General features: G+C 39.6%; 2 protein-coding genes across 9 annotated transcripts in view; one reads left to right on the top strand and one right to left on the bottom strand.

Moving 5' to 3' along the window:
- The window catches only part of LOC138755216 (endoplasmic reticulum metallopeptidase 1), a 95,062-nt gene extending 91,965 nt beyond the window's left edge, over window positions 1-3,097 (top strand). Inside the window, exon 15 of the mRNA XM_069920805.1 lies at window positions 86-3,097. Coding sequence (XP_069776906.1) covers window positions 86-250 — 165 coding nt within the window. The 3' untranslated portion in view covers window positions 251-3,097. The remainder of the gene's footprint in view (window positions 1-85) is intronic.
- The window catches only part of ric1 (RIC1 homolog, RAB6A GEF complex partner 1), a 197,324-nt gene continuing 173,642 nt past the window's right edge, over window positions 3,025-26,706 (bottom strand). For 5 of the 8 annotated variants that reach the window (XM_069920737.1, XM_069920771.1, XM_069920782.1 and 2 more), the window contains 8 exons: window positions 26,151-26,309; window positions 24,381-24,517; window positions 22,190-22,467; window positions 17,401-17,589; window positions 11,654-11,831; window positions 11,184-11,237; window positions 9,625-9,813; window positions 3,025-6,216 (listed from right to left, as the gene is read on the bottom strand). In XM_069920737.1, the coding sequence (XP_069776838.1) occupies window positions 5,922-6,216; window positions 9,625-9,813; window positions 11,184-11,237; window positions 11,654-11,831; window positions 17,401-17,589; window positions 22,190-22,467; window positions 24,381-24,517; window positions 26,151-26,309 (1,479 nt within the window). In that variant the 3' untranslated portion in view covers window positions 3,025-5,921. Of the gene's footprint in view, window positions 6,217-9,624; window positions 9,814-11,183; window positions 11,238-11,653; window positions 11,832-17,400; window positions 17,590-22,189; window positions 22,468-24,380; window positions 24,518-26,150; window positions 26,310-26,706 lie in introns of those variants that run through there. The other 3 variants (XM_069920745.1, XM_069920754.1, XM_069920799.1) reach the window with 3 other exon arrangements.

Genomic DNA, 26,706 nt, shown 5'->3' with positions numbered 1-26,706 from the left:
TCTGGATGTAATGAATGTATTTTCATTTTGTTTTGGTCAACAGTTAATAATTTCATAACCTCTGCCCTTTTATTTTTTGTCCCAGACACTGGATCCTCCACCCAAAGAGATCATTGTTATTGCTGTCGCTTCTCATTACTTATTTGGAGAAGAACAAAGGACAAGAGAACTGATGGCTCTGGAGGAGAGATTTCCAAAATGGTGTTTTGTATCAAGTTGGTCCAGTACTTATAACTCATTTGTCTTCTGAAACTTTGGTGTGGCAAATCTGTTCAGAGGAAATGTATTTTTGCACTATGCTCCTTGGTGCTGCACCTCCCTTGTAAGGCAGAAAAATATCTAGACGTAAGGGACTCTAATACCTGAATACTTTAAATTTGATGACAGTATATTAATTAAGGATAGATTGATCAAGTGAAGCTTAAAGCTGTTGCTGGGATCAATTCAGTGATAATTTAAACACAAATTACATGGTACTTGACTCCTTTGGTAAGTACTTGTGACAATGACAGTAATGTCTTGCCTTTGCTTCATAAGCATGTTTTATTTCCATTATTGGCCTCTGAACATCTTGCAACCATTTGGAATTTATTTGTGAAGTAGATACATCAGTATGAAGAGAGGTGAAGTATTTTGTTGTTAACTGCTCATCCTTGTTTTGTGTTATCTAATGAATGCCTTTAAACCAAAATATTAAAACCTTGTGTTAATGGATGAGGTAAAGCAATTCACTATGAAATAACTAAGAAATCAATCGACTGCAGTAAAAAGAATCTCAAGTTTTATGTGATGTCATGCAAGGACTCTGACAATAAATCTAAATCTAATCTTTGCATTTCAGGTGAGAAAAGGATTCACAACATTAAAGCCTATTGAATCAAATAATGAACTCTGAATGTTTAAGTTGCTTCCAGGGACATTAACGGGTTTCTGAATTATTTTATCAATGTTTACAGGATTAAGCGATGATTATACTAATATTTCAATTGTGTTCTCATGCTCTTGGCATTTAAAATTGAATGCCCTTTCTACTGATGCCTTTTGAACTGATTGGAAAGTGGGGTTCAAAAGATAATTGGCCAAATTCACCAGCACCAGTAAATTCAAACCAGTTCCCATCAGAAGTGATTCTTAGTGAATTAATTTGCAATTTCTTTTTGCACTGGTATTCAGGTCTGAACGGAATTTTAGCTTCTTGAATTAAAAATGAAAACTAGAAAAGTATAGAAACTTTGGGATTAGATTAATACAATAACACTTTCCTTTTGCACCGTGATTTTGTTGTTAAATGCAGATACAAATACTTAAAATTATTTGAGTTGTTATTGATTTGATTTCAGTAATCTGTATAATCAAGGGCAAATTTAATTATTGCTTGGTGTTCTGTTATTTAAAAATATTAAACAGAGTATGTTTTTAATACCACAATTCAGTGTGCGTGGTATAATGAGCACTTCACTGTAGTTTAAGTAAATAATGTATTATTTTCAAAAGTTAGAAACTAATCTTGACAGATTTAAGAACAGTGGAAGAACAGGAACATGCATGCAAGATTTCATTCACACTATTGTGGATTTCTATATTGCCATGTGATCATTGAATTTTAAAGCATTTTTGATAAATGAGTTGATGTGGAAAAAGGTCTTTCTGATGTAGTTTTCTGATCTCTGGTTTTAAGTTAGGGTTGCAAGTTGTCTTGCTGATTGGTTAATGATCATAATTTAATATGCATTTGGTCAAGGTTGAGTATTAACTTAACCTCACTCTCTTATGCAGTAAGATGCTGTTTTTGCTAAGCTCTGAATCTCGTGGCAAATTTTGAAATGGAGCTGTATTTATTTTCCCTAATTGACTTGATGATGACCAAAGCCATAACATCACCTGCTAATTGTGCCATTTTAGTTGTAGGGAGGGGGCATCCAAATACGTTGCACCTGCTGGTTGTCCATAGTAGCAAGGGATTGTTTCTGAAGTGTGTTGGAGCCAAATTGAATGTGTTCCCTTTATCCAACATGCATCAAATCAGCTCTTCGCTTGTCCTGAAACCTAAGCAAGACATTTTTATCAAATCGGTGTGGATTCCTTAATCAGGTTTCTGACTTCAGCACTAAGTATTTTTGATTGAGTTTGAAGTAAAATAGAACAATTACTAAATAATAGGTCAGAATACTCTTGAACGTGATACTGGTATTCACAATTTTATTTTCACATATCCTGTTTAGATGGTGACAAAATTGTAGTCTTTAGAAATATGGCCAAGGAATAATGAAGGAAAAGAGTTGTTTTCTTTTAGTAAAAATGCTTTGGTCAAGGTACAGAATAAATTTGTGATTATTCATTGATGAGGGATCTGACAGTGTTTAAACTTCCCCTTTGATTGTCCTACAATGTACTGCATAACCACCAGGTGGCACTAAGCTAGCACTATTAATATTTTTGGGGTTTTCCATTTTGCAAAGTCGCTGGTTGTACATGGATAATTTTGTATTGAACTTTTTTAGTTCTATAAGCAGCTGTTATTTGGCCCTTGACAAGTTTGATAAAATTGGTTAACTGTTTAATGGATTGTACTAGCGGTGGCAAAACAACGGCTGGTATATTTGGCCTACCTACATCACTGGAACCATATCCAAATAGGAAAATAACTACAGGGCTTCTGTACAGTTTTTTATATTTCTAAAATGGTATGTTCAGAAACATACTGATAATGGTGTTTTTGGCGATTTCTCAGTTTGGCAATGTAATTTTAATTTTTCACTCTTCAGTACATTCAATCTCAAAACATTTACACCTCCAGTGATAAGACATTGAAAGGAATAACTAACTACAGTTTGAAAAATATTCAAGAACTCTATGCAGAGAAATATAAATGATTTTTGTATATTTTTGAGGCTTTCATGGATTTCTTTAAAGATGGAACTGGTTCCTTTTGAAGTAAAAACGATTGATGGATTTTGCAACAACCATGACCACAATGTAGTAAAAGTGTCGGCTTTTTTTTAGGAACAGCCTTAAACAAAGAACTTCATGGAATCAAATGTTTATTGCTGTAAAATTGTACATGTCCCAGGAAACAAAAGCAAATAAATTTGATAGTAGAACAGATAAGAACTGCCATTCCATCAATGTATTCTGCAAAAAGCAAGCTAACTTTATGCTCATGTTGCTGTTATTGAGGTTATGTTAAACACTAGACCATATTCAACTGTGCAGCTGTTAAATCCTACCTAAGGTAGAAGAAGGTGTCTTTAAAGATTTTTTTTCTGAAAATGACAAAATCAGGTGTTAAACATTTGGGACCTAGATGAAAATTCTCAGAAGTTGCTCTGGATAGGTTAAATTTACAGTGTGCTCCAAATTGATACGTGTCAATAGATTAATTCCAATTATTTGAAAGTTATGTTAGCAGATTGAATTGAGTACATTAGTGAAAAAGCTTTAAATATGCTACAATTAAATATGAAGCTATTACTGCACAGAAACACAAGAGTCTAAAATATAATTAACCTTGTGCATTGTTGTGCGGCTAGGCACACTTCAAAATTAGTTAAGAACCTGGCCTCGATTTAGCCCAGCCAGTTAAGGGGGCTATTTACAAAATAATGCACATATCTATATTAGCTGCATTACATTAGTTTAAGTCATTGAATGTTACACATGTGCAATATGAATCGAATTTCAACTTCTCTCTAATCCATTTCAGCATTCAACAAAATGTTAAAAATCTTTTAAAGGAAATGTTGCATTTTCATTAATACTGTAGTAATCCTACAGGCTCAACACATTGTTGATAGTTATTAATATACTAATTACTATTGAGGGCTTGATTACCAATTTGGTCCACATCAAAATTCAATTAAATTTTGTTTAGCTAGAAAAATAGACTACTCCATATTGTATAAAATAAGCAACTGTTTGCATTTTTTTGTTCAAATTGCACAGTAAGAAATATATACTATCTTAGTCTTTTAATACTGCTTCAGATCCATTACTTCTGCATTCAAAGGAAATGGTCATGTAGATAGTACCACAACATAAGATCATACACGACAGCACTTTGTTCAAAGTAGGAAACTAATTGGTGCGTGGGTTTACGTGGATTAATATCATAATCGATCTTTAGTTATGACAGCTTTTATTAAAAGCTATTCAAATGTTACACCTTACTCTAACCTAACCAAGTATAAAAAAAACATGATTACATAGCTTCATTTTATTTACATAAAAATACTTTTTGAACCTAGAACAAAGCGTAAGTTTTTGGGAAAGCAATAAATAAAGGCATTTCTAAACAACTGTTATAACAGGTTTCTGATCATTTACATAAATGATCTTTTCCAGCTCCTTCCCTCGATAAAGCAATGGTATTTACAATGCAAATCTCACACAGATCTTACAATGGTACAAAATTCAAACAGCATCACAGTTTAATGTCTTGAGCTAGCAAATGCTCATGCAACACATGCACACACACTGTACAATATAAACAGCTCTATGAATAGTTTTAATGATTATGCTTTGTATAAAATACTTGAGGGTAGATCAATTCCTTAAGCACCAACACAGGTTTCAAAGTTGAACACAGAGCCTCATTCACATATCATGCACGTGTCTTGCCTCTAAAATAAGAGGTTTTCTCACGACCACTGATTTGTGACCTTAGTTCCACAATCACTGAATATTTCAAACAGCATTATTTGTGGAAAATCTTGCCAACCATCAGGTAACTTACAGATAGAAAGAAACAATATAGTACGAATACAAACGAGATTATACTCCTTGTTCTTTCACCACTTAAGGAGCTTAATTATTGCGAGACCACTATAATTCTAGTTAAAGGCTTAACCACATCATAACCTATGGAGAATTACATAGCCAGAAGCTCAATTTAATTACAAACTTCATCGATACCACCTTCTCAAGACAAAGGAACCAAAATGCACTTGTGCAGATGGGAATGGTGGTAAAACTTATAACCTGAATAAAGTAAAAATTAAATATGAGGGAGTAATGCTCTAAAATATTCAATGTCTTTCTTTTGACTCATTTAAAGGTTATGCCAGGAAATGATGTAGAAGAGTTAGTACCCACTCTTTCAATTTACACTGTCCTTGTAAACTATTTGTTCTACAATAGTAAATGAATACTGCTTTTTAACTACAAAACAATTTAAACTAAATTAATGGTTTTGATCTCCTGATTTTTAAATTGGAAATTGATCTTTTAACAAATCCTTAATTTGGTTATTCTTAATGCAACCACATTGATTAAAACGGAGTGCTACAAGGATTGCATTAATCACAGATGGATTAGAATATTTATTTCTAGGAAAATATGGTCAAAAATTCATACCGCAAAATATGCCCATTCATTGCTTTATTGCACTGGCAATAAATAAAAAATTGCCTTGATGTTGCTCCTTGAACCAGATCACATTCAGTTACTACATTTTTACCAAGAGCAGCAAAAACAACAGAACACCTTCACAAGACTCATAACAGTTGTGCCTAAACCAAAGCACTGATGCTTACAAGTCCAATATATGTAGAGATAATGGCTTTTTGAAACGTTACTTTCATAAAATAGTCCTTACTACAATTCATGCTTTTGTTTTGGAGTATCTTGCACCTTGTGCATTGCATTATAGTTGGGAGTACAGATAGATTTTTAAAAATGCTGTTTAGAAAAAAAAAATCACAGCAGCAGTTACTGGAGATAATGTACATTAGCCACCTAGATCAATGTTAAAGATGTCATGAAATGCAAAGGCTGACATTTTGTTCCATACTGGTTTTGGATATTTTTTTTAAGTGAAAGACAACTCCCTTTAATTCACAAGACACGTGCACAACATTGATAGAAGGCACCAGTGATTCATTTGCATTCTTAGTTTGGACTACAGCTGTTTGAAGAATAGCTATTCATGACAAAGAGCACTCATAACTGCCTTCATCCCCAAGTGGTTCCTCTTCCTCCTCTCCTTGGACATCATCTTCCTGTCTGCTGATACCACTACCACTGTCATTCTGGCTATTGTTAATTTGACACACAGTGCTTCTATTGTCGCCTGACCATGGGCTGGGAGGCTCCACTACCTTTGATATGCTTAGACGACTTGAAGGCTGAAAAGCTTCAGGCTGAATCTGCTCCTCTGTGACCTCATTCAATTTTTGCAGCTGAGGCTTTATGCGATTTAAAAACGGTTTGTATCCAGGACTGGTCGTATTCAATCAGCAAAGAGAAAAATAAAGCAAGATTACTGTGTGAAACAACAGTAGAATTATGCTACCCCTTCAATATATTCTTCACACAAATGCAATATTTATTCAGCTGTTCATAATGTACGAATAAAAGTACAGATGACATTTCTAGAGATAACTTTTCAGATGATTAGAGATTTTAAAATGCTCTCAAGGTTATTAACAATCTACAATGACTTCAAAACAATGATTGAAGGCTAACATCACTTTATATTAAGGTTTTTTTTTAAAATAAATTTTATTGGTTTTGTCCATAAAGTACACATTTTTTCTTCAGCTAGGGCTTGCTTGAACCATTTCTCCATTAAGCAAATACACAAATCTCCTTTAGGATAATTAATCTTGGCTTCATTCCCAGATATGTGTCTCCTCTCTGACCATGAAACTACCATGTGAAAATAGTTTGAATGAATGAGAACAGCAGCTGCATTTATTTACATTCCAGGATCAGCAACTGAAGGGCAAGTGTGGCTATAATCAACATCTGTACACCGGACCAGAACTACTTTAAAAGGCAGAAGGAATCGACGTAGAGCTAAAACCAAGTATAGGAAAATATTCTGGATGAAGTATCAGCAAAAAAATTTAAAAGGAATATTCTGTTCAATCCTTGCTCTACATTAGAAAAAGACGTGTCTCAGGTCCCTTTTAAATCTTTCCCTTCTCACCTTAAATCTCTGGCTCTAGCTTTGGACTCCCACACTATGGAGTGAATTTTAACGTGAATTTGGATATAATGCGATGAATCACTGCACCCCTTAATGTCCATGTTCCATACCCATTTTAAAAGATGCAGTACCAAGGATGACCACCCTATGGCACAGCACATCTAAGTGATTAAGGTAAATATAGTAATGTTTATCTTGGTGGGGAATTCATCACATTAGCCTTTCAGGTGGCCAGAATACCAGAATGTAAACCCGCCTATTCTACCCCAATGCGGCTGTCGGGTGGCCACCTGAAAGTAGAGAACCCGGCTCTTACCTAACCCTCCTGTAGATATATTCTCCAGCTTGGAGAATCTCCCATTGCACCTGAAAGCAGCAGTGGGACTATGGCCACAGTCCACAGTCCCGTCGTTCGGTCGAACACGGCTCTTGTTCAGGTGGCACGTTCAGGTGACAGAAAGGCATCTTCTCCATGGCCACCTGAATGTCCCAGCTGCACTCATCTAGCCGTGTCTGCTGGCGCATTATCTGCGTTCAAGCATCTGGTATTATTAAAGGGGGGTGTGTGTTGCTGAGAATAGGGGGTGGGGCTGGTGAGGGCTGCCGTGAATGGGGGAGGGGGTGAGGGCTGCCGCGAACAGAAGGGAGTGGCGGAGTTGCTGCTGCGATCGAAGTTTGTATATATTGTACACGGTAGTGAAACCCCGATTTAGCGTGACCCTGTTTTTTTGCAATCCAATTTTTGTTTGGAGCCGAATCATCGCATTATAATGGGGTTCTACTGTATTTACCTTATACATGCCCCTCATTTTATGTATCTTTATACGCTTCCCCCAGCCTATCCAGTCTCTCCTAATAATTCAAGCTTGCCAGTCCAGGTAACATTTTCGTGAATCTTTTTTGCATGCTTTCCAACTTAATGATATCTTTTCTACAGCTGGGTGGCCAGAATTGCATACAATACTCTGTGTGGTTTCACTAATATCTCGTACAGTTGTAGCATGATGTCCCAGCTCCTGTACTCAACGCCCTAATGGATGAAGGCAATCAGGCCAAATGCTTTCTCTGCCCATCTACCTACTAGCCACTTTTACAGAACTATGTACCTGTAATCCTAAGTCCTTTGCTCTACCCTCTCTCCAAGGATCCATTATTTACCGGGCAAGCCTGGCCCTAGTTTAAATTACCAAAGTGGAACACTTTAACTCCATCTGCCATTCCTTGTCCACTTTCCCAGTACATCCAGATCCTGTTGTAATCTCAGATAACTTACTTTTCTATCCACTGTTCCACCAATTTTGGTGTCATTTACAAACTTACTAATCACGCATCTACATTGTCATCCAAGTTATGAATACAGCGGACGCAGCACAAATCCCTGTGCCTTACACTGGTCACCAAAAATTAACCCTGTAATTATTCGAACAACAAAAAGCAATTTGAAACTTACAACAGTAAAACCCCTGGTATCTGGCACCTATGGGATGGGTCGATGCCAGATAAGTGTATTTTCTGGTTGTTTGAGATTTGCACTTACAATGCCCAACTAATACACCCGCATTAAGAATAAACAGTTTAAAAGACAAAAATCAAAAATACACTGAACGAATTTCACTTGCATGAATATATAAACTTTAAAGCATTTTACTTTATTTTCTGTCACATTCTCTGAAAACATTTAACCCTCGCTGCTTCTGCAGATTCTTCCATGGAGTACCCGAAAAACTCAACAATAACATTATAAATAATTACACCCCCTCCCCCCCCCCCCCACAGTTTACTGATAATGCCTCAGATCGAGGCAACTCCTTAGTAAGACTAAGGAGATATTTTAAGAGTCCCTTCAATGGTGAGCAGAATCAACCAGCTCTTCATCCTGGGGATGCCACTTTATTTAAACTACCGCTACGAGCAAAGCACAGCCAAGGCACTCCACTGGCTGAATATTTGCTCCCTTCTTCACCAAAGGTTTATGTGTTATATCACAGAACATTTACAATTATAAACTTTTATTGAAATTTTTATTTACAGGTACTCCGACTTGCATCCATCCACACGACTGAAAATTTGTTTAAATAAATAAAGAAAAAATATAAATTTTACACAGTTTATGTTGTATTTGACAAACTAAAACAGGAATACAGGGCATGTAAGAACCAAAATATGTGTAGTTACCTTGTTAGTTGGGGTCCGTAGGCTGGGCATTGCCATCTTGATTCCCGTGCACATGTTCAAGAGTTAAGTGCCCTAATGATACTGTACTTGCGTCCTTAAATGCGCCAACTGAACTCCAATATGCATGCGAACAGGAATCAAGATGGCTGCGCCCACCCTATGGACCTAGGGATGCTGACTAACAAAGTAAGTATACACATTTTGGCTCTTACATGCCTTGTAAAGATTATCAAATAGAACATAAACAGCGTAAATATTATATTTTTTTCTTTATTTTTAAAAAAATGTACGCAATTCTGACATGTGCTCTTTCCGAGATATGACCTATCCTTTGGCCCGAATTAATGGTTGTACGTCAGGGAGTGCCTGTATTCTCATTCATTCTAATTATTTATTTTCCCAGATTTCTTTTTGCTTGTTGTTCAGGTTGCCGGATGCTTAAATTTCAGATACCAGGGGTTTTTTACTTTACTTATTTTAATTTAAAATTAGATGTTCTGACTTTACAAAGCCTCACTTACCAATCTGTTGAAGCCCATCCATCCACATCAAGCAGTCCGTCTTTAATACCCTGCAAAATATCCTTGGAAATCTCGGAGTGTTGGATTGAACTGATTATCTGACCTATCACTGCGGAATCTCGGAGGATGAGTGCTATGACTGTACACCACTCCAAACACCCAGCTTCCATAAAAATGTGGAGCAGATACCTTAAGGGACGGAATAGAAACTGATGATTACAAGAAGTTAACCTCCAAAAATTCCTGCATAATATGTATTAATTTAAAGTAACAAAAAATACACACAAATGCTGGAGAAACTCAGCGGATCAAACAGTACCTTTATGTAGCAAAGGAAACATTGGTGATGTATCTTTACCTTTGCTACATAAAGGCACTGTTTGACCTGCTGAGTTTCTCCAGTATTTGTGTGTTTTTTTTCACTTAACCACAGTGTCAACAGAATCCCGTATTTTTCCTTTTAAAAAAATACAAATTATTTAACAAGATGCAAGTTTTTCTTCAATACAGCCTATAATTTAGTTACATTTATTCCTATGATCTCCAAAGTAATTTTCTTAAATCTTACAATGATGCCTGAGGCAGGTATTTGATCCATATTTGTTTCAGAGGGCCACTGTTAGTCATCCCATTTCTCTGCATTGCAAACACAATCTCCCTCTCACAGCCCACTAATTTCTCAGTACTGATCCTTTAATATTTGCCAACCCCTAGGATGCCTCTGGGATGCGGAGGACCTGAAGAAAATTTACAAGGTCATCCCACCCCTGTCACATTCTCTTCTTCCCACCGCTCCCCCCCCCCCACCCCACCTCCATCAGGCCAAACAGAGAGCTTGAAATCATGAACAGTTTCTTTCCTGCTGTTATCTAACTCGAGAATGTCCCTCTTTATGAAAAGATGATGTCTCTGCACTGTTGAACTGTACTTTTCTCCATATCCTACACTTTACACTTTTTTATTTTATTATTACACTCCCTGTTGCACTGGGTTGGATTGACTTGCCAAGGTAACACAATGTAATGGAGGATTTAGACCAACTTATGCAAGAAGGGATGCAGTTGCATCAGAAAACATAATCTAAATTCAACCATGAGGCCCAGGGATGCAGTTAAATAGGAAGACATAATCTAATTTACACCATGAGGCCCAGTATGAATTAGTAGACACATCTAAATTCCACCATGAGGCCCAGAGATGCAGTTGTCTTTTGTTGGTCACAGACTGTCAGGAGACCTTGAAGATAATTAAATCATTTATTCAAAGAGATAAGCTATGAGTAAACAATTTTTTGGGTAATATAAGTGAAGTGAAGACTCTCTGAGGGGTGGAAACGTCTCTCAGCAAGAAGAACTTCTAGAGTCCAGCTAACCTCCCGGTCGGGGGAGGTGGAGAAGCTGCTACTGGCGCCCCGACAACCTACTACAAGTGTGCGGTCATTGCCTCGCTTCAGCAGTTAGGACCAGTCCAGGCGTTGATAAGTATAATTGGGAAGGGCTTGCATATTGTAGTTTGAAATCAGCTTTTGAATTTGTAATAAGCATTTATAAATACTGAACTGGTCTCGGTGTGGGTGTCTGTTTTCTTTCGGTAGCTCAAACACTGTGACCAATCTAAAACGAACAAAGTGAGAGGTACAAGTTTACCCAGGACACACGCAAAACCATTTTTCTGTTTCTCGGTACACATGACAATAAACAATTCAAAGATCACAATAAATGTGCAAACTCCTCACAGAGATCATCTGATACAGGATCAACCTAAGTTCCTGAGCTGCGAAAGCACAGCATTAAATATGTCACTGTGTCATTTTTAATTTTTGCTTTAAGGCTCATCTCCACCCTGTCCCCTCTTGCATACCATTCTAGTTTTTAACCAGGAATGAACAGTTGACTCTTTGACATCACTTAACTCTGAGTATGTTGGGACTGACAGAGCAAAATTGAGTCTTGCATTCAAAAGTTTTAAATGCTTTGGGCGCAATCAGGTTTTCGACTCAGTCAGAAAACAAGGTTAATAGTTTGTTTACCTTAACTGAACTTGTGACTTACAAGGGCCTTTATTGGCCAGCTCCATTGATATATACTCTAGTTCAGACTGTGTGAGACTGAGTGTAGAAAAGTTTTCATCGACCATTGTCCAATCACCATCCACCATTGAACTGGTTTCTGTGAGATCAGTGGCTGACCCAATACTGCATTCATCACCTAAAAAGATATCAAAATATAAGAGCATTAAAAAAGTTTAAAACTTCCCAGAAACGTTTCAAGATTAATTTCTATGCGACACTTGCAAATTACAATAAATAGTGCTGAAATATACATGAGAGAGGGATGACGTGGGATAAAACATTTCTCAAGAAGACTGCAGGCCAGATTGAGGGAAATTTGGAATGTGGACAACAGAGAATGGAAAAAAAATAGATCCATGCTTCTTTTCTTCTTTCTTTTTCTTCTTTGGCTTGGCTTCGCGGACGAAGATTTATGGAGGGGGTAAATGTCCACGTCAGCTGCAGGCTCGTTTGTGGCTGACAAGTCTGATGCGGGACAGGCAGACACGGTTGCAGCGGTTGCAGGGGAAAATTGGTGGGTTGGGGTTGGGTGTTGGGTTTTTCCTCCTTTGCCTTTTGTCAGTGAGGTGGGCTCTGCTGTCTTCTTCACAGGAGGTTGCTGCCCGCCGAACTGTGAGGCGCCACGATGCACGGTTTGAGGCGATATCAGCCCACTGGCGGAGGTCAATGTGGCAGGCACCAAGAGATTTCTTTAGGCAGTCCTTGTACCTTTTCTTTGGTGCACCTCTGTCACGGTGGCCAGTGGAGAGCTCGCCATATAACATGATCTTGGGAAGGCGATGGTCCTCCATTCTGGAGACGTGACCCACCCAGCGCAGCTGGATCTTCAGCAGCATGGACTCGATGCTGTCGACCTCTGCCATCTCGAGTATTTCGACGTTAGGGATGAAAGCGCTCCAATGAATGTTGAGGATGGAGCGGAGACAACGCTGGTGGAAGCGTTCTAGGAGCCGTAGGTGACGCCGGTAGAGGACCCATGATTCGGAGCCGAACAGGAGTGTGGGTATGACAACGGCTCTGTATACGCTTATCTTTGTGAGGTTTTTCAGTTGGTTGTTTTTCCAGACTCTTTTGTGTAGTCTTCCAAAGGCGCTATTTGCCTTGGCAAGTCTGTTGTCTATCTCGTTGTCGATCCTTGCATCTGATGAAATGGTGCAGCCGAGATAGGGAAACTGGTTGACCGTTTTGAGTTTTGTGTGCCCAATGGAGATGTGGGGGGGCTGGTAGTCATGGTGGGGAGCTGGCTGATGGAGGACCTCAGTTTTCTTCAGGCTGACTTCCAGGCCAAACATTTTGGCAGTTTCCGCAAAACAGGACGTCAAGCGCTGAAGAGCTGGCTCTGAATGGGCAACTAAAGCGGCATCGTCTGCAAAGAGTAGTTCACGGACAAGTCGCTCTTGTGTCTTGGTGTGAGCTTGCAGGCGCCTCAGATTGAAGAGACTGCCATCCGTGTGGTACCGGATGTAAACAGCATCTTCATTGTTGAGGTCTTTCATGGCTTGGTTCAGCATCATGCTGAAGAAGATTGAAAAGAGGGTTGGTGCGAGAACACAGCCTTGCTTCACGCCATTGTTAATGGAGAAGGGTTCAGAGAGCTCATTGCTGTATCTGACCCGACCTTGTTGGTTTTCGTGCAGTTGGATAACCATGTTGAGGAACTTTGGGGGGCATCCGATGCGCTCTAGTATTTGCCAAAGCCCTTTCCTGCTCACGGTGTCGAAGGCTTTGGTGAGGTCAACAAAGGTGATGTAGAGTCCTTTGTTTTGTTCTCTGCACTTTTCTTGGAGCTGTCTGAGGGCAAAGCAAATCACTGATAAACCCCACACTAAGTACAAATCAAAGAGTTTACTCTGAATATCCAATGAATTGTAATTGAATTGTTAAGATGCCAATATATGAATTGGTCCATGTGGTCACTCTCTATGCATAATCTAAATTCCTCCCCCAAAAATCAGTAGCAAGCCTGTGGCAACACAGATTTTTTTTTGCCAATCAACAATGAAAGAAAATTTTTAGGCAGTGTTACGTACTCAGACGGCAGCAATAGAAATTAGTCAATATTTTAATTGTTAATTATCAATAATTTAAGACCTTATTTAACTTATCTAATCCCAAACTCTGTGCAGATACCCCAAGCCATTACAGCTTAGGCTCAATTCTGGAATGTCAGTTCAAGTTCAATCTCCGAAATCCAGTATTGTCATGAAGTCTCTTAAATTGATGCAAAGAAATGTTTATGAATGAGGTAGGAGAGCCCAGGGTGACAGACTGTGGCAAATTCACAAAATCCTTGTTAAACTGCTTCCTGAGAAATGTCCTTTCAGACGAATGGTAGTCAAAACTCCTCTCTTCTTGACGTAGGGGAAATGAAGCAAGTGGCGTTCACAAAGCTTCCAGAAATTACCGTCACAATGGAGTTTAAACGATTTCCCTTTAGAAGTGACCTTTCCTTTCCTTTGGCCACGAAGCCAAAAGAGCTGCCTGCTCCCTTAAAATGGCCCACGATCTGTTTCTTTAAATATGTTGGTCACATGGTCTCTGCACTTGTGTTCCAGGGACACTTCCTCTCGCTTCAGAAGTAGCGAATTGAGTACACGCTGTCCCAGCCTGTCAGCCCACAGTCAGTCTCCAAAGTTTGCCGGGCTTGCAGCTTGATTTGTTTTCTTAAAGTCCCACTCCAATGAAAATTAACTAGGGGCACATAATAGCAGATACTTGCATGTATGCAATGTTAATAATTCATACATATGCACAGTAATTACTTCATAAAGGTGCAAGAAAAAAATCCAGAATGAAGCAACCATTTAATAGCTTGGGCAGAGAGGTAGGTTTTAAGAAGGTGGAAGAAAATTCCACATACCAAACTGGTGACCAAAAATATGGATGGGTGGGTACAATCGTCAAGAGGATAGAGTCAGAGAAATAGGGAGAATGATTTACATGCAAGTTGTTTCGGTTGGAGGAAAGAATAGATGCAGATTCAAGAAGGTAAAAGTACGAGGACTGGCTGAAACATTGGATAACATGACAAGTTGAAGTTTATTATTATCAACTGACTACATCTCCATCGGGCACACAAAACTCAAAACGGTCAACCAGTTTACCTATCTCGGCTGCACCATTTCATCGGATGCAAGGATCGACAACGAGATAGACAACAGACTCGCCAAGGCAAATAGCGCCTTTGGAAGACTACACAAAAGAGTCTGGAAAAACAACCAACTGAAAAACCTCACAAAGATAAGCGTATACAGAGCCGTTGTCATACCCACACTCCTGTTCGGCTCCGAATCATGGGTCCTCTACCGGCATCACCTACGGCTCCTAGAACGCTTCCACCAGCGTTGTCTCCGCTCCATCCTCAACATTTATTGGAGCGACTTCATCCCTAACATCGAAGTACTCGAGATGGCAGAGGGCGACAGCATCGAATCCACGCTGCTGAAGATTCAACTGTGCTGGGTAGGTCACGTCTCCAGAATGGAGGACCATCGCCTTCACAAGATCGTGTTATATGGCAAGGTCTCCACTGGCCACCGTGACAGAGGTGCACCAAAGAAGAGGTACAAGGACTACCTAAAGAAATCTCTTGGTGCCTGCCACATTGACCATCGCCAGTGGGCTGATATCGCCTCAAACCGTGCATCTTGGTGCCGCACAGTTCGGCGGGCAGCAACCTCCTGTGAAGAAGACCGCAGAGCCCACCTCACTGACAAAAGACAAAGGAGGAAAAACCCAACACCCAACCCCAGCCAACAAATTTTCCCCTGCAACCGTGTCTGCCTGTCCCGCATTGGACTTGTCAGCCACAAACGAACCTGCAGCTGATGTGGACATTTACCCCTCCTTAAGTCTTCATCTGCGAAGCCAAGCCAAAGAGAGACATATGCAACCTGATGAAAGAGTCGAGGGAATCTTCGAGACGAGTTGAAAAAAGATAGAGGCACAACCTTGGATGGAGAGAAAATTTAAGGTGTGGAGGAAGGCTAGCTAGTTGGAAAAGTAATTGAACCTAAAGGTGACAATGACTTCCAAGGAGGTTTCAGAAGAAGAAAGGATGGGGTTGAAGCAGAGGTGGGTGACATGAGACAGCTTGTTGCGTTCAGTTTTGGTTAAGGTGGGAATAATGAGTTGGGAAAATCAGTTTGGAGTAAACTAAAATGCTGGGGAGACGAGTAATCTGGATTAATATTTGTGTCCTGGTACTGCTGAAAGTGGAATGTTATGTTCCCCTTTATTTGATGTTGAATTGGGACCAATTATGACCCAGGAGGCTGTTAGATTAGCAGATTGGAAAAAACAAGGCACATTTTTTAGGGAGGTTGAGAAGGGAGGCAAATCGAACTGAATGCCATCAACAACTGACCTAAAATGTGCTTATAATAGTACCAATGAGTGATCTAGGTATGTGCAGAGGAAGGGAGGGAGAGGTCACATAGTTCAATGGATAGTCAAGTGGTAACAATTTTTGGAGATTAACCATATAACCATATAGTTCCAGTTTGATGAACTCCACTGGGAACCTTCCTTGTTTCTCTCTCTATCCATTTCTTCCATAGTTCTTGTTCCCATTTCTCGTTTCCCCATCTTCCCAAGTTATTTCTCTAAATTGCTCCCTCTTCCCCTCAGTTTAATTTGCTATCTGTATCCTTTTAATATTTTGCCTTTCTCTTTTCCCCTCTCCCAGCTGCACCCGCAGAACTTCAGAGTTGTGTTCTGCCTTGAGCCTAAAAGTGGCCTTGCTACAAGTCACAAAATATGCAACTTATGCCTGACATTTCTCTCAAGTGACACACACGCCAAGAGCACTTCAGTTTATACAAATCTTTATTACAAATTCTAAAGCTGATATCAAACTACAATATGCAAGCCCTTCCCAATTATACTTATCAACGCCTGAACTGGTCCCATCTGCCGAGGCAAGGCAGTTGGTTGTCGGGGCGCCGGTAGCAGCTTCTCCACTTCCCCCGACCGGGATGTTAGCTGGACTCTAGAAGTTCTTCTTCTTGCTGAGAGACGTTTCCACCCCTCAGAGAGTCTTCACTTCAGCAGTGGGATCATGGCCACAGTTGGTGTTTTGTTTGTTTGTGCCATATGAATCACATTAATAAATTTACACACATTATTTGCCGTTCTTCTATTTTTAACAAATCCTGTCTGATCTATTTATATATAAATATAATCCAACTATTAACTTTAAAACGTATTTATATACATTATTTTAACAGTGCTTTTGTTATTTGTCTTACTCTTCTTCTTGTTGCTTATTTAGCAATGAAATTTACTGCAGGAAAGTGCAAAATGATATATGTTTTTGTGTGAAGGACAGATTGTTCTCCTTTACAGCCAACAATGGGTCACTGCAGTTTTTCTTTCAGAGATCCGGCAAGAACTCAAAGGGCTGAAAGGCTAATTTCTCTGCTTTTGTACAAGCTTATAATATTTACCTGTGTAAAAGTTCCTGCCCAGGAGAACAAAGTTTAGTCCTCTCCCATATTATCACTGGTTTGTCAAACTGACTTTATTTTGGGCCAATAATTTGTGCCCTTTAATTTGCCACTGATTTTGGTTTCTATTCTGCTTTTATTAGTAAGTCACTTAGTGGAACAAACTATGTCTGGACATCAGGATTCATTCATATTTTGTGGGCATTATTCCATGTACTTAATTAACAATTTTATAGTGGGAACAAAACAAATACTTACCTTTAGAAAGTAAAGGTGACAAAATTGCATCCTGTGTCTGCGGTCCCTGTAATGACCCAGAATCCATCTCACTGTGTGCAGCATTCAGGCCAAGGCAGATGTGACTACCATGTGCATTTATGACTCTGCTCTCCAACTCACTGCTTGCAAATGTCTCAGTTGACTGCGACTTAAGAAACTGCTCTCCAACTGCAGAAAATTAAAACAAATATTATTCATGTTCATTTTGAAATAATATGAAATAAGTCAATAAAAATGTTTTTTCTTTCACCAATTCAGAATAACAAACAACAATCTTACAATTACTAATAATTTACACTTATGAATCTCCAAGATTGAAAGCACATTATCCTGATAGCTACAGTTTTTGCAAGTCCATTAAGATAAAAGAATAATCTTTAAATGCACAAAGAGAAGTTTAGGTGTCTTTCTTTGTACAATATGTTCTCACCAATGGTTATTATAGGAATAGATCCTGATGTAGGTATGTACAGTAAAAGTCCTAAAATCCTGACTGATAGAGGATTGGGTCGGTCTGGATTTTCTTGATTCTCAGGCAGTACTTTTAAATTCAAATTTAAGGAGAATAAAGAGATGAACAGATAAAGTTTGATAGTTTATTAACAAAACATTTTTTCATATAAAATACAAAGTACACAAAACCAAATGAATATTTATTCGTCCAGTTCCGCAACTTCTGTTAATCTGTAGCGCTTATGCATGCACACAAAGCCCACTAAATTAAAAAAGTTTGAGAAGTCAGGATTGTAAGGTGGTCTGATTTCCGGCATCTGGATTTTTACTGTAATTTTTACCAGCCATTTGTGAAGTATAATGCCCAGACTTGGATATATATTGCCATTCCCTTTTTTTTTGAAAACTTTATTTAAAGATTTTATAAAACTTCACAAAAAAAAACACAACCTACAACAATAAACTCCACCCCCCCGTCACCCCACCCTATTAGACTATCTCATCCCAACCCCTCAACCCCACCCCACGGAGCCTTTAAAAAATGTTCTTTCGGGTATTTAAAATGAACTGTTCTGCATGCCAACTCTGTACATATAATTTATTTAAAATCAATAGCTATATGTTCCAAATACAAACTCCACATTTTAACAAAAAAATCCCCACTCCTAAGTGAACATTTGTACCCAATACTTCAGGCAGCAGTGACGTAGCTGGTTAAGCCTGCTCCTTTAAAGCTCAAGAGACACAGGCTCGACCCTAACCTCTGGTGCCGTTGAAATTGAGTTGGCATGTTCTCTTTGCGACTGTGTGGCTTCCTTTTTGGTGCTCCATTGTAATCCACATCCCAAAGATGGTAGGAAAATTGCCCCTAGAATATAGGTAGGTGGTTGGTCTGGGGGTGTTAATGGAATGTGGGGACCAATCGACTATGGCAAAATTAGCATAAATGTGAGTGCTCAATGTTTGGAACGGACTCAGTGGGCCAAGGTCTGTTTCTGTGCTCTGACTTGATGACTACTGTGGAAGGTCCGTCAAGCACAGAAAGATGCAATGATTCATGTACAATGTCCATCACCATCTTGGAGAAAGCTTAGACCAATGATAAATGTGGTCTCATAGATGACAATTATATGCAATGTGTGAAAAACCTACAGCAAACTTAGAATATTTAAAAACAATTTGAGAACTAGGCCACATTGATAGCTTGAAATAAATGCACAAATGCCTGAAATACTCAGCAGGCCATGCTGCATCTGAGGGGAGATAGAAATAGCATTAACATTCTTTCATTGGATCTACCATTTCCAGCATTTTGTATTTTTATCTCCAATTTCTAGCACCTTCTGATTTTCCACAATGTTAGGCTGCAGTTTTAGGATGTGAAATATGACATTTGTTCCAACTAAGGATGTTCAAGGAGTGATTTAGCATCAAATGATGTGTACTAGCACTGCAAAAACAATCCAGTTAGCTTCACTTTCCCCTCAATGGTTGCTGGATTGAGATCAATGATATAGTGGGTAATCACAAGGATTTCAGGCCAGAGAGAACATTAGTGAATCACCTGGATTTTAATTGAAATTTTAAACTTTTAAAGGCCATTTTCCCTGCCAATATTAATATAGTCCACAAGAATAGATAACTGCGCTCATCAAACCTTCCAAATTACTTTATTGTAAATTCATCTTTAAGTGACTTACCCTTCTTGGACAACAACAGAGTTGATACAAGTACAAGCTCAATGCTGGATGAACTTAGTTCAAACAGTGTTATTTAAGGAGCAAAGATAAAGATACATAACCAACGTTTCAGGCTTGAGCCCTTCGTCATACCTTGGTTATGTATCTTTATTCCATAAACGGCACTGTTTGATTTGCTGAGTTTCTCCAGCATTGTGTTTTTACTTCAATCACAGTATCTGCAGACTTTCATGTTTTACTTCAGCAAACTTAGTCAGTTTAGCTTTCAAGATGGAACCATTCCAATATCTTACAAATCTTTTAATTCCACTTTTAAAATACTTCAAAAATATTTAATTCCAGCGTTGAACACTAGCTGCCTTTGCCACCTGTCATTCCTTCCTTTGGCTTGGCTTCGCGGACGAAGATTTATGGAGGGGTATGTCCAGGTCTGCTGCAGGCTCGTTGGTGACTGACAAGTCCGATGCGGGACAGGCAGGCACGGTTGCAGCAGTTGCAAAGGAAAATTGGTTGGATGGGGTTGGGTGTTGGGTTTTTCCTCCTTTGTCTTTTGTCAGTGAGGTGGGCTCTGCGGTCTTCTTCAAAGGAGGTTGCTGCCCGCCGAACTGTGAGGCGCCAAGATGCACGGTTGGAGGCGATATCAGCCCACTGGCGGTGGTCAATGTGGCAGGCACCAAGAGATTTCTTTAAGCAGTCCTTGTACCTCTTCTTTAGTGCACCTCTGTCGCGGTGGCCAGTGGAGAGCTCGCCATAGAACACGATCTTGGGAAGGTGATGGTCCTCCATTCTGGAGACGCGACCCACCCGGCACAGTTGGGTCTTCAGCAGCATGGATTCGATGCTTGTGGACTCTGCCAGCTCGAGTATTTCGATGTTGGTGATGAAGTCATTCCAATGAATGCTGAGGATGGAGCAGATAATGTAATGTTTAATTCCCTTGCTCTCCAGGGATCAGTTTGGAAAGAGGATGTCTCACTATTGATGAAGCCAATGTGGAAACAGACAGAAGATGTCCAAAGGGATGGAGGAGTGGGAACTCTGTGAGATGGTAGTGTGCACGCTAGGCTTCTGTGTGTTCCCAGCACATCGTTTCGAGGTTCTTGGTACTTGCTCAAATGCTCCTTCTCCACTTTGAGTGGTTATGGGCCAGGGATCACAAGCATTTTGCAGAGGCTTTGGAAAACTGAACCTTTAGTGCTTAACAACGTCTCCCAATGACAGTTCTGCCATTGATTTCTGGCAAATGAACAATATGACCTGCTCCTCCAAGCTTGATGGGAGTAATTATAGCCTTGAAGTAAGCGATGATTATCTGGGCAAGGATGCTGATGAGTTTCTTCTTCTTCCGCTGGCTTTGGAAAATTCTGAAAGGCTGCAATATACGTGGGTGGTGTGGTTAGCACAATGCGCCAGTGTCCGGGGTTTGAATCCGGCACTGTCTATATGGTGTTTGTACATTCTCCCAGTGTCTGCGTAGGTTTCCTCTGCATACTCCAGTTTCCTCCCACCCTCCAAAATTGTACCGGCTTATAGCTTAATTGTCTGCAATTGGGTAGCATGGGGTTGTGGGCCAGAAGGGCCTATTACTGTGCTGCATGTCTAAATTTAAAAAAAATTCAGTATCTTGAGGTGCTTGTTATATGTAGTTCCAACTCTTAGAAATACATAGGAGGTCAAAGGTCACTGATACCTCAAACTAAATCAGCCAAAAGATATTAAGTTGCACTGAGGGAGTCATTGGATTCAGCGTATGGACAAGTCCACAGCTCTGACCAGACCTTTCCTGATTTGACAGCACACCCTCTGGTTCATTTGCCATCTGCAGGGGGAACGACCTAGAGGCTGCAGACACTCATGATACTTCATCCCTGCAGGAGTCATTCCTTCCAGGTGAGAAGACAGAAAGCTAAGACAAGAGGCAAAGGACAGCTTATTTTGCACCAATGTAGATAAAGTAGGTTTCTAGAAGCTTTACTACAAAATCTACAAAGATTATGAGAAATCACTAAGAAAAAGAATTGTGGGGAGAAAGTATGCAGATTCTGTATTATAGTAACAAATCAGAAATGCTGGAAGAACTCAACAGGTCTTTCAGTGCCTTACGAGGTATATATAACCAACATTTCGGGCCTGAGCCCTTCTTCAACATATGAATAAAAAGCAGGTAGGTGCCTGAATTAAAAGGCTGGGCGTAAAAGATAGGGCAGGGGGGATAGGTAAAAAGAGAAAGGCAGGGGAGGGAGCTAATGGAAACTGGAGAAGTCGACGTTAATGCCATCTGGTTGGAGAGTACCCAGATGGAATATTAGGTGTTGTTCCTCCAATATTTGGATAGCCTCAGTTTGGCCATGAGGCCATGGACAGCCATGTTGGTGTGGGAATGAGTCGTGGAAATGAAATGGTTGGCCACTGGGAGGCCCCCATTATTGCAGTGGACAGAGCGAAGGTGCTCAATGAAATGATCTTCCAGTCTGCATCCAGTCTCCCCGAGGAGGCCACAATTGGAGCACTGGATGCAGAAGATTGAATATTTGGTGATTTATTCATGCATGAAATAGCAAGCATCTTTTAAATGCAATACTATGTTTTAGGGACTGAAATAATAATCACATTACCTGTTTTGTATTTACCATTTTTGAATGGTGAACAGGAAGGAATAACAGGAAATGGCCAAAGAAAATCTTTATGGAGTCTTTTTAAAGCCTTTACAAAGTCCTCAACTCGTGCAGTGCGAGACCTTTCTTTGCAGAGCCAGGCAATGAGCTCAAAACCCAGCTGTGCAGTAAAACTGCTCAGATCTTTTAACCTCATCTCCTCCAAGAGTCTCCGTGCATGACGCCAAAGCATCTCATCTATGTACATATTCTCAACACAATCAGCATCTTTACTCCACCTAAAAAAACAAATACAAAATAAACAGTTATCCATCTCACACTTTATACTTGGAATTATTATACACATAAATCACATTCCTGCAACTGTTTTCAGCAATTAACGGCAGGAGGAATTTTAGGTTAGTTCATTGACATAGAACAAATACTGGCAAACCTGTAACTATGAAATAGAACCTAGTACAGCACAGCATAGGAACGAGTCCTTTGCCCCAATGTCTGTGCCGAACACAATCCCACATTAAACTAAAACACTGCTGTTTGCACATGGTATACACCACTCTATTCATGTGTCTATCTAGAAGCCTCTTGAAAGCTACCATTCTATCTGCTCCCACTACTTCCCCTTGCAGCCTATCCCAAGCATCGACTATTGCTCCCACCCCTCTCACTTTGTTCGCATGCTCTCTAGTATGTGACATTCTTATCCTGGGTAAAAGATTCTGACTAATCTTCCTACGCCTGACAATTTTATGATCAAAAAAGCTGGATAAATTAGCATATCCGACATCCGCGATCCCCGTAGGTGCCAGATAATGGGGATTCTACTGTACTCAATAGGCCTGTGCTCAATTTCCAATTTGAATTTAAATTTTCAAACTTTGTGGGTACCCTTTTTGAATCTTTGTTATGAAGGTAGAAATGTTGACTAATGAGGTAATTTATCACTCTGATCAGAATTCTGTCTTCTTTCTTTTCTTCGTAGTGGGCTTAGATTTTCCTTTTCTTACTAACAATACAATATAATCTGTTTGATTAAAATGTGGAGTACCTTGGATGAAATGATACAATTTAAGTGTGATGTATCTTTTTGAATTTTAACATATATCCATATGTACTCTGTATTTTTTTAGATGTGAAATTTTGATGTTAATACAAATATTGAAAAAGAAAGAAAAGGTCTGGTAGCACCTGTTTCTTTCTACGCAGATGCTGTCTAACTGGTTAAGAATTTTCAGCATTTTCTATTCTTGTTTGTTTTAATGTGCTAGATATGAAGTGGGAGGAAGAAATTTTATGTGTACAATTGTTTACACAGCAATTCTTGAAAACAACTTAAATGCAGTTTAGGCCAGAAAAATGAACTGTTTTTAAAACACCAAGTTATAAAAATAATTGCTAGAAAATTATGCAAAACTTAAGAGTCTGATGCAGACTCGCATACTTCAATGCAACAATGTTACATTGAAATCTAACCTAGATCATTAGATTACAATTTTGCACAGCCAATTGTTTCCCACGAGGAAAACTATTTACATAATGAAAAGTAGCATATTTTAAACTTCTGCTGCAAATCCGTAACTACATTTCATAATTGACTAGAGGACCGTTGTTAAGTACAGGTACACGATCCTTTATCCAGAACCCTTGTGGGACAGCGTGTTCCAAATTTCGGATTTTTCTGGATTTCAGAACGCCCACCCAATTGTGCTGCCGTATCCACTCCCACCCCCTTCCAGTCGCCTGGCCGTCTCCCCCAACCGCGGTCCCTTGGCCACCCGTCAGTCTCCTCCAAGCGCCAGCCACCTCCCTCAAGCGCCCGTCCCTTGGCCACTTCCCCCAAGCGCCGGCCGCCTCCCTCAAGCGCCCGTCCCTCGGCCACTTCCCCCAAGCGCCGGCCGCCTCTCTCCCCATTTACCGGATTTTGGAGCTTTCCGGATTTTAGATGTCCGGATAAAGGATCCTGTAATACCCAAACTAATCTTTCAATACTTCTTGGTTCAATAAGGATTACAGGGAGATGGGTTGTTTATTTTGGAATTAAACCTCTGCACTTAACTCTTGTGGTGACTGACAATTTTAATGAATCGTTAAATCTTTCTTTGTATTTTACAGGTCAATATAATTTACGTTTAATGAATAACCTCGAATGAACTTGACGCATGCAATGTGCACACAACAAAAATCTGGTTACCTTTTGGCTGAAGGCCCTGATGGCATACTTAAAGTCTTCTGCAGATTAAATTTACCAGTACCGAGTCCTTCTGTTGACTGCGAAAAACTAATGCTCCTATGTTTAAAGAACTCAAAACCGCCAGCAGAGCTAGGTTCCTGTGATGAAACAAAAAAGCAATAAATACATCAACATCAAAAACTTTAAAGTTTTATTCTTATCCCTTACATCACATAAGAACAAGCATAAAATTTATCTAGACCAGCCACTCTCAACATTTCTTTGGCTATGGCCCCCTTTGGATTCTGCTCAAAGTTTATGGGCCCCCTTCCCTGTGAAGCAGTAAAGTTTAGTAAGTTTCTTCCATACTTTTCTCCTACTGACTAAATTTAAAAAAAATTATGATTGCAGTCCATGGACCCACTTAAATGTGCTGTGGACCCTGTTGAGAATGGTTGGTCTAGACTAGCATTAGGACGGATCTTAAAACTACATTTTCCATCCAAGTCATCTGTTACAAGTTCAAGGTTGAGGTTTATAGTCAGAATACATGCATGACAACATATACAATCCTGACATTCTTTTTATGTGGGCCATGCAGAATTTCTATTTACCGGTAATTGCAATTATCTGTTCTCAAGAAAGAACTGTAAACAAACTGACTGTGCAAATGCAGATGTATAAATATACAATAGTAATTATGTGTTTCTCCAATTGACTCTTTTGTTTATGAGTTGAGTGATAGCAACTGTTCCTGAACCTAGTGGTTCAGATCCTGTGGCACCTATACTACCTTCATGATGGTAGTAGCGTGACCTGGGTGGAGTGGATCCTTGATAATTGCTGCTGTCTCTGGGGAGTGTTTTCCCTGTGATATACTGGGCTGAGTCCATTATCTTTTTCAGGATTTTTTAACTCAGCTGCCCCCATACAAGGCTATGATGCAGCCAGTCAGCAATCCTTCCACTCCACATCTGTAGAAGTTTGCCAAGGTTTACAATGACGTACCACACCTTTGTAAACTCCTGAGGAAGTAGTGCTGTCATGCTTTCTTCACCATGGCATTAATAGATGGGTCCAGGACAGATCCTCTGAGATTGTGACCCCCATGAATTTAAAGTTGCTCATCCTCTCCACTTCAGATCCCTCAATCATACTGGATCATACATTTCTGGTTTTCCATTCTTAAAGTCTACAATCAGTTTCTTCGTCTTGGTGAAATTGAATGGGAGGTTGTTGTTAGTACACCAGTCAGCCAAGTTTTCAATCACTCTCCTATATCTGACTCATTTTCCCCTTTTATACAGCCCACTATGGTGGTATAATTGTCAAACTTGTGTATGGTGTTGTTGTACCTAGCCACACAGTCACCCTGCTCAGGGTGCTAAGTATGCATTCCTGTGGGGCTCAAGTGCTGATGCAGATTATGGAGGTTTTTGCCAATCTGTGGTCTGGAGGTGAGGAAACCAAGGATTCAATTGCACAAGGGGGGATTGAGGTGCAGGTCTTGGAGTTTGCTGATTAGTTTTGATGGGATAATAGTGTTGAAAGCCAAACTGTTGTCAATAAAGAGCATCCTGATGTATGCAGCTTTGCTCTCCAGGTATTCCAGGGTTTTGTGAAAGGCCAGTGAATGTTACGGAATCAAGATAGGATAGTGTGGAACAACTGTGCTAATGAAAGAGAAAATTTGGTAGCATTTTGCAGTTTTGCTGACAACACAGACTTATAATCACTTCTTAATGCAGCAACATGATTTGATCCACAAGAATAAGCTATTTTCATACATGCCTGAGTGGTAGGAGTGGGTGGTGGAGTTTCTAATTCGCCTGCTCCAATGGCTTTCAAGAAACGGATCATATGTCGGCAAAGATCCCATTTTCCTTGTTCCAGGGCTGTGTTGAAAAGCAGTGTTGCATGCTGTCTACTAACTGCAGGGACCTCCATGTTCTACCAGGAAAAAGAATGGTAAGAAAATGCAACAATACACAATCACACACACACACTGACTATTACAGATGTAGAAGCCATAGGCTTGAAAACTCTGATGTTAAATTGAGCCGTGAGCCAAAATGATTCTCGTGCCACAGGACACTAATATTCAGGAAGCCCAATTTTGAGGACAAACATCCTTAAATTTGGCAAGCCATTTTGGACATGTATTAAAATAATGAGTGATATTAATCCAACCTAATATTAAATGATATTTCCTGTATGACAGTAATTGAGACCCAGAGTTAATCCAGGGGAGTATTTCTTTACACTGCAACCAACACTTCGCCTGCTGATTCTACTCTGTACTAAATATTTCAAAAGGAAAAGTACGTGGAATATGGAATTGAATTTT

This window comes from Narcine bancroftii, chromosome 1, assembly GCF_036971445.1.
Source record: "Narcine bancroftii isolate sNarBan1 chromosome 1, sNarBan1.hap1, whole genome shotgun sequence".
Classification (NCBI taxonomy): domain Eukaryota; kingdom Metazoa; phylum Chordata; class Chondrichthyes; order Torpediniformes; family Narcinidae; genus Narcine; species Narcine bancroftii.
The sequence above is the reverse complement of the archived record's forward strand: the minus strand, read 5'-3'. Positions and strand labels throughout refer to the sequence as shown.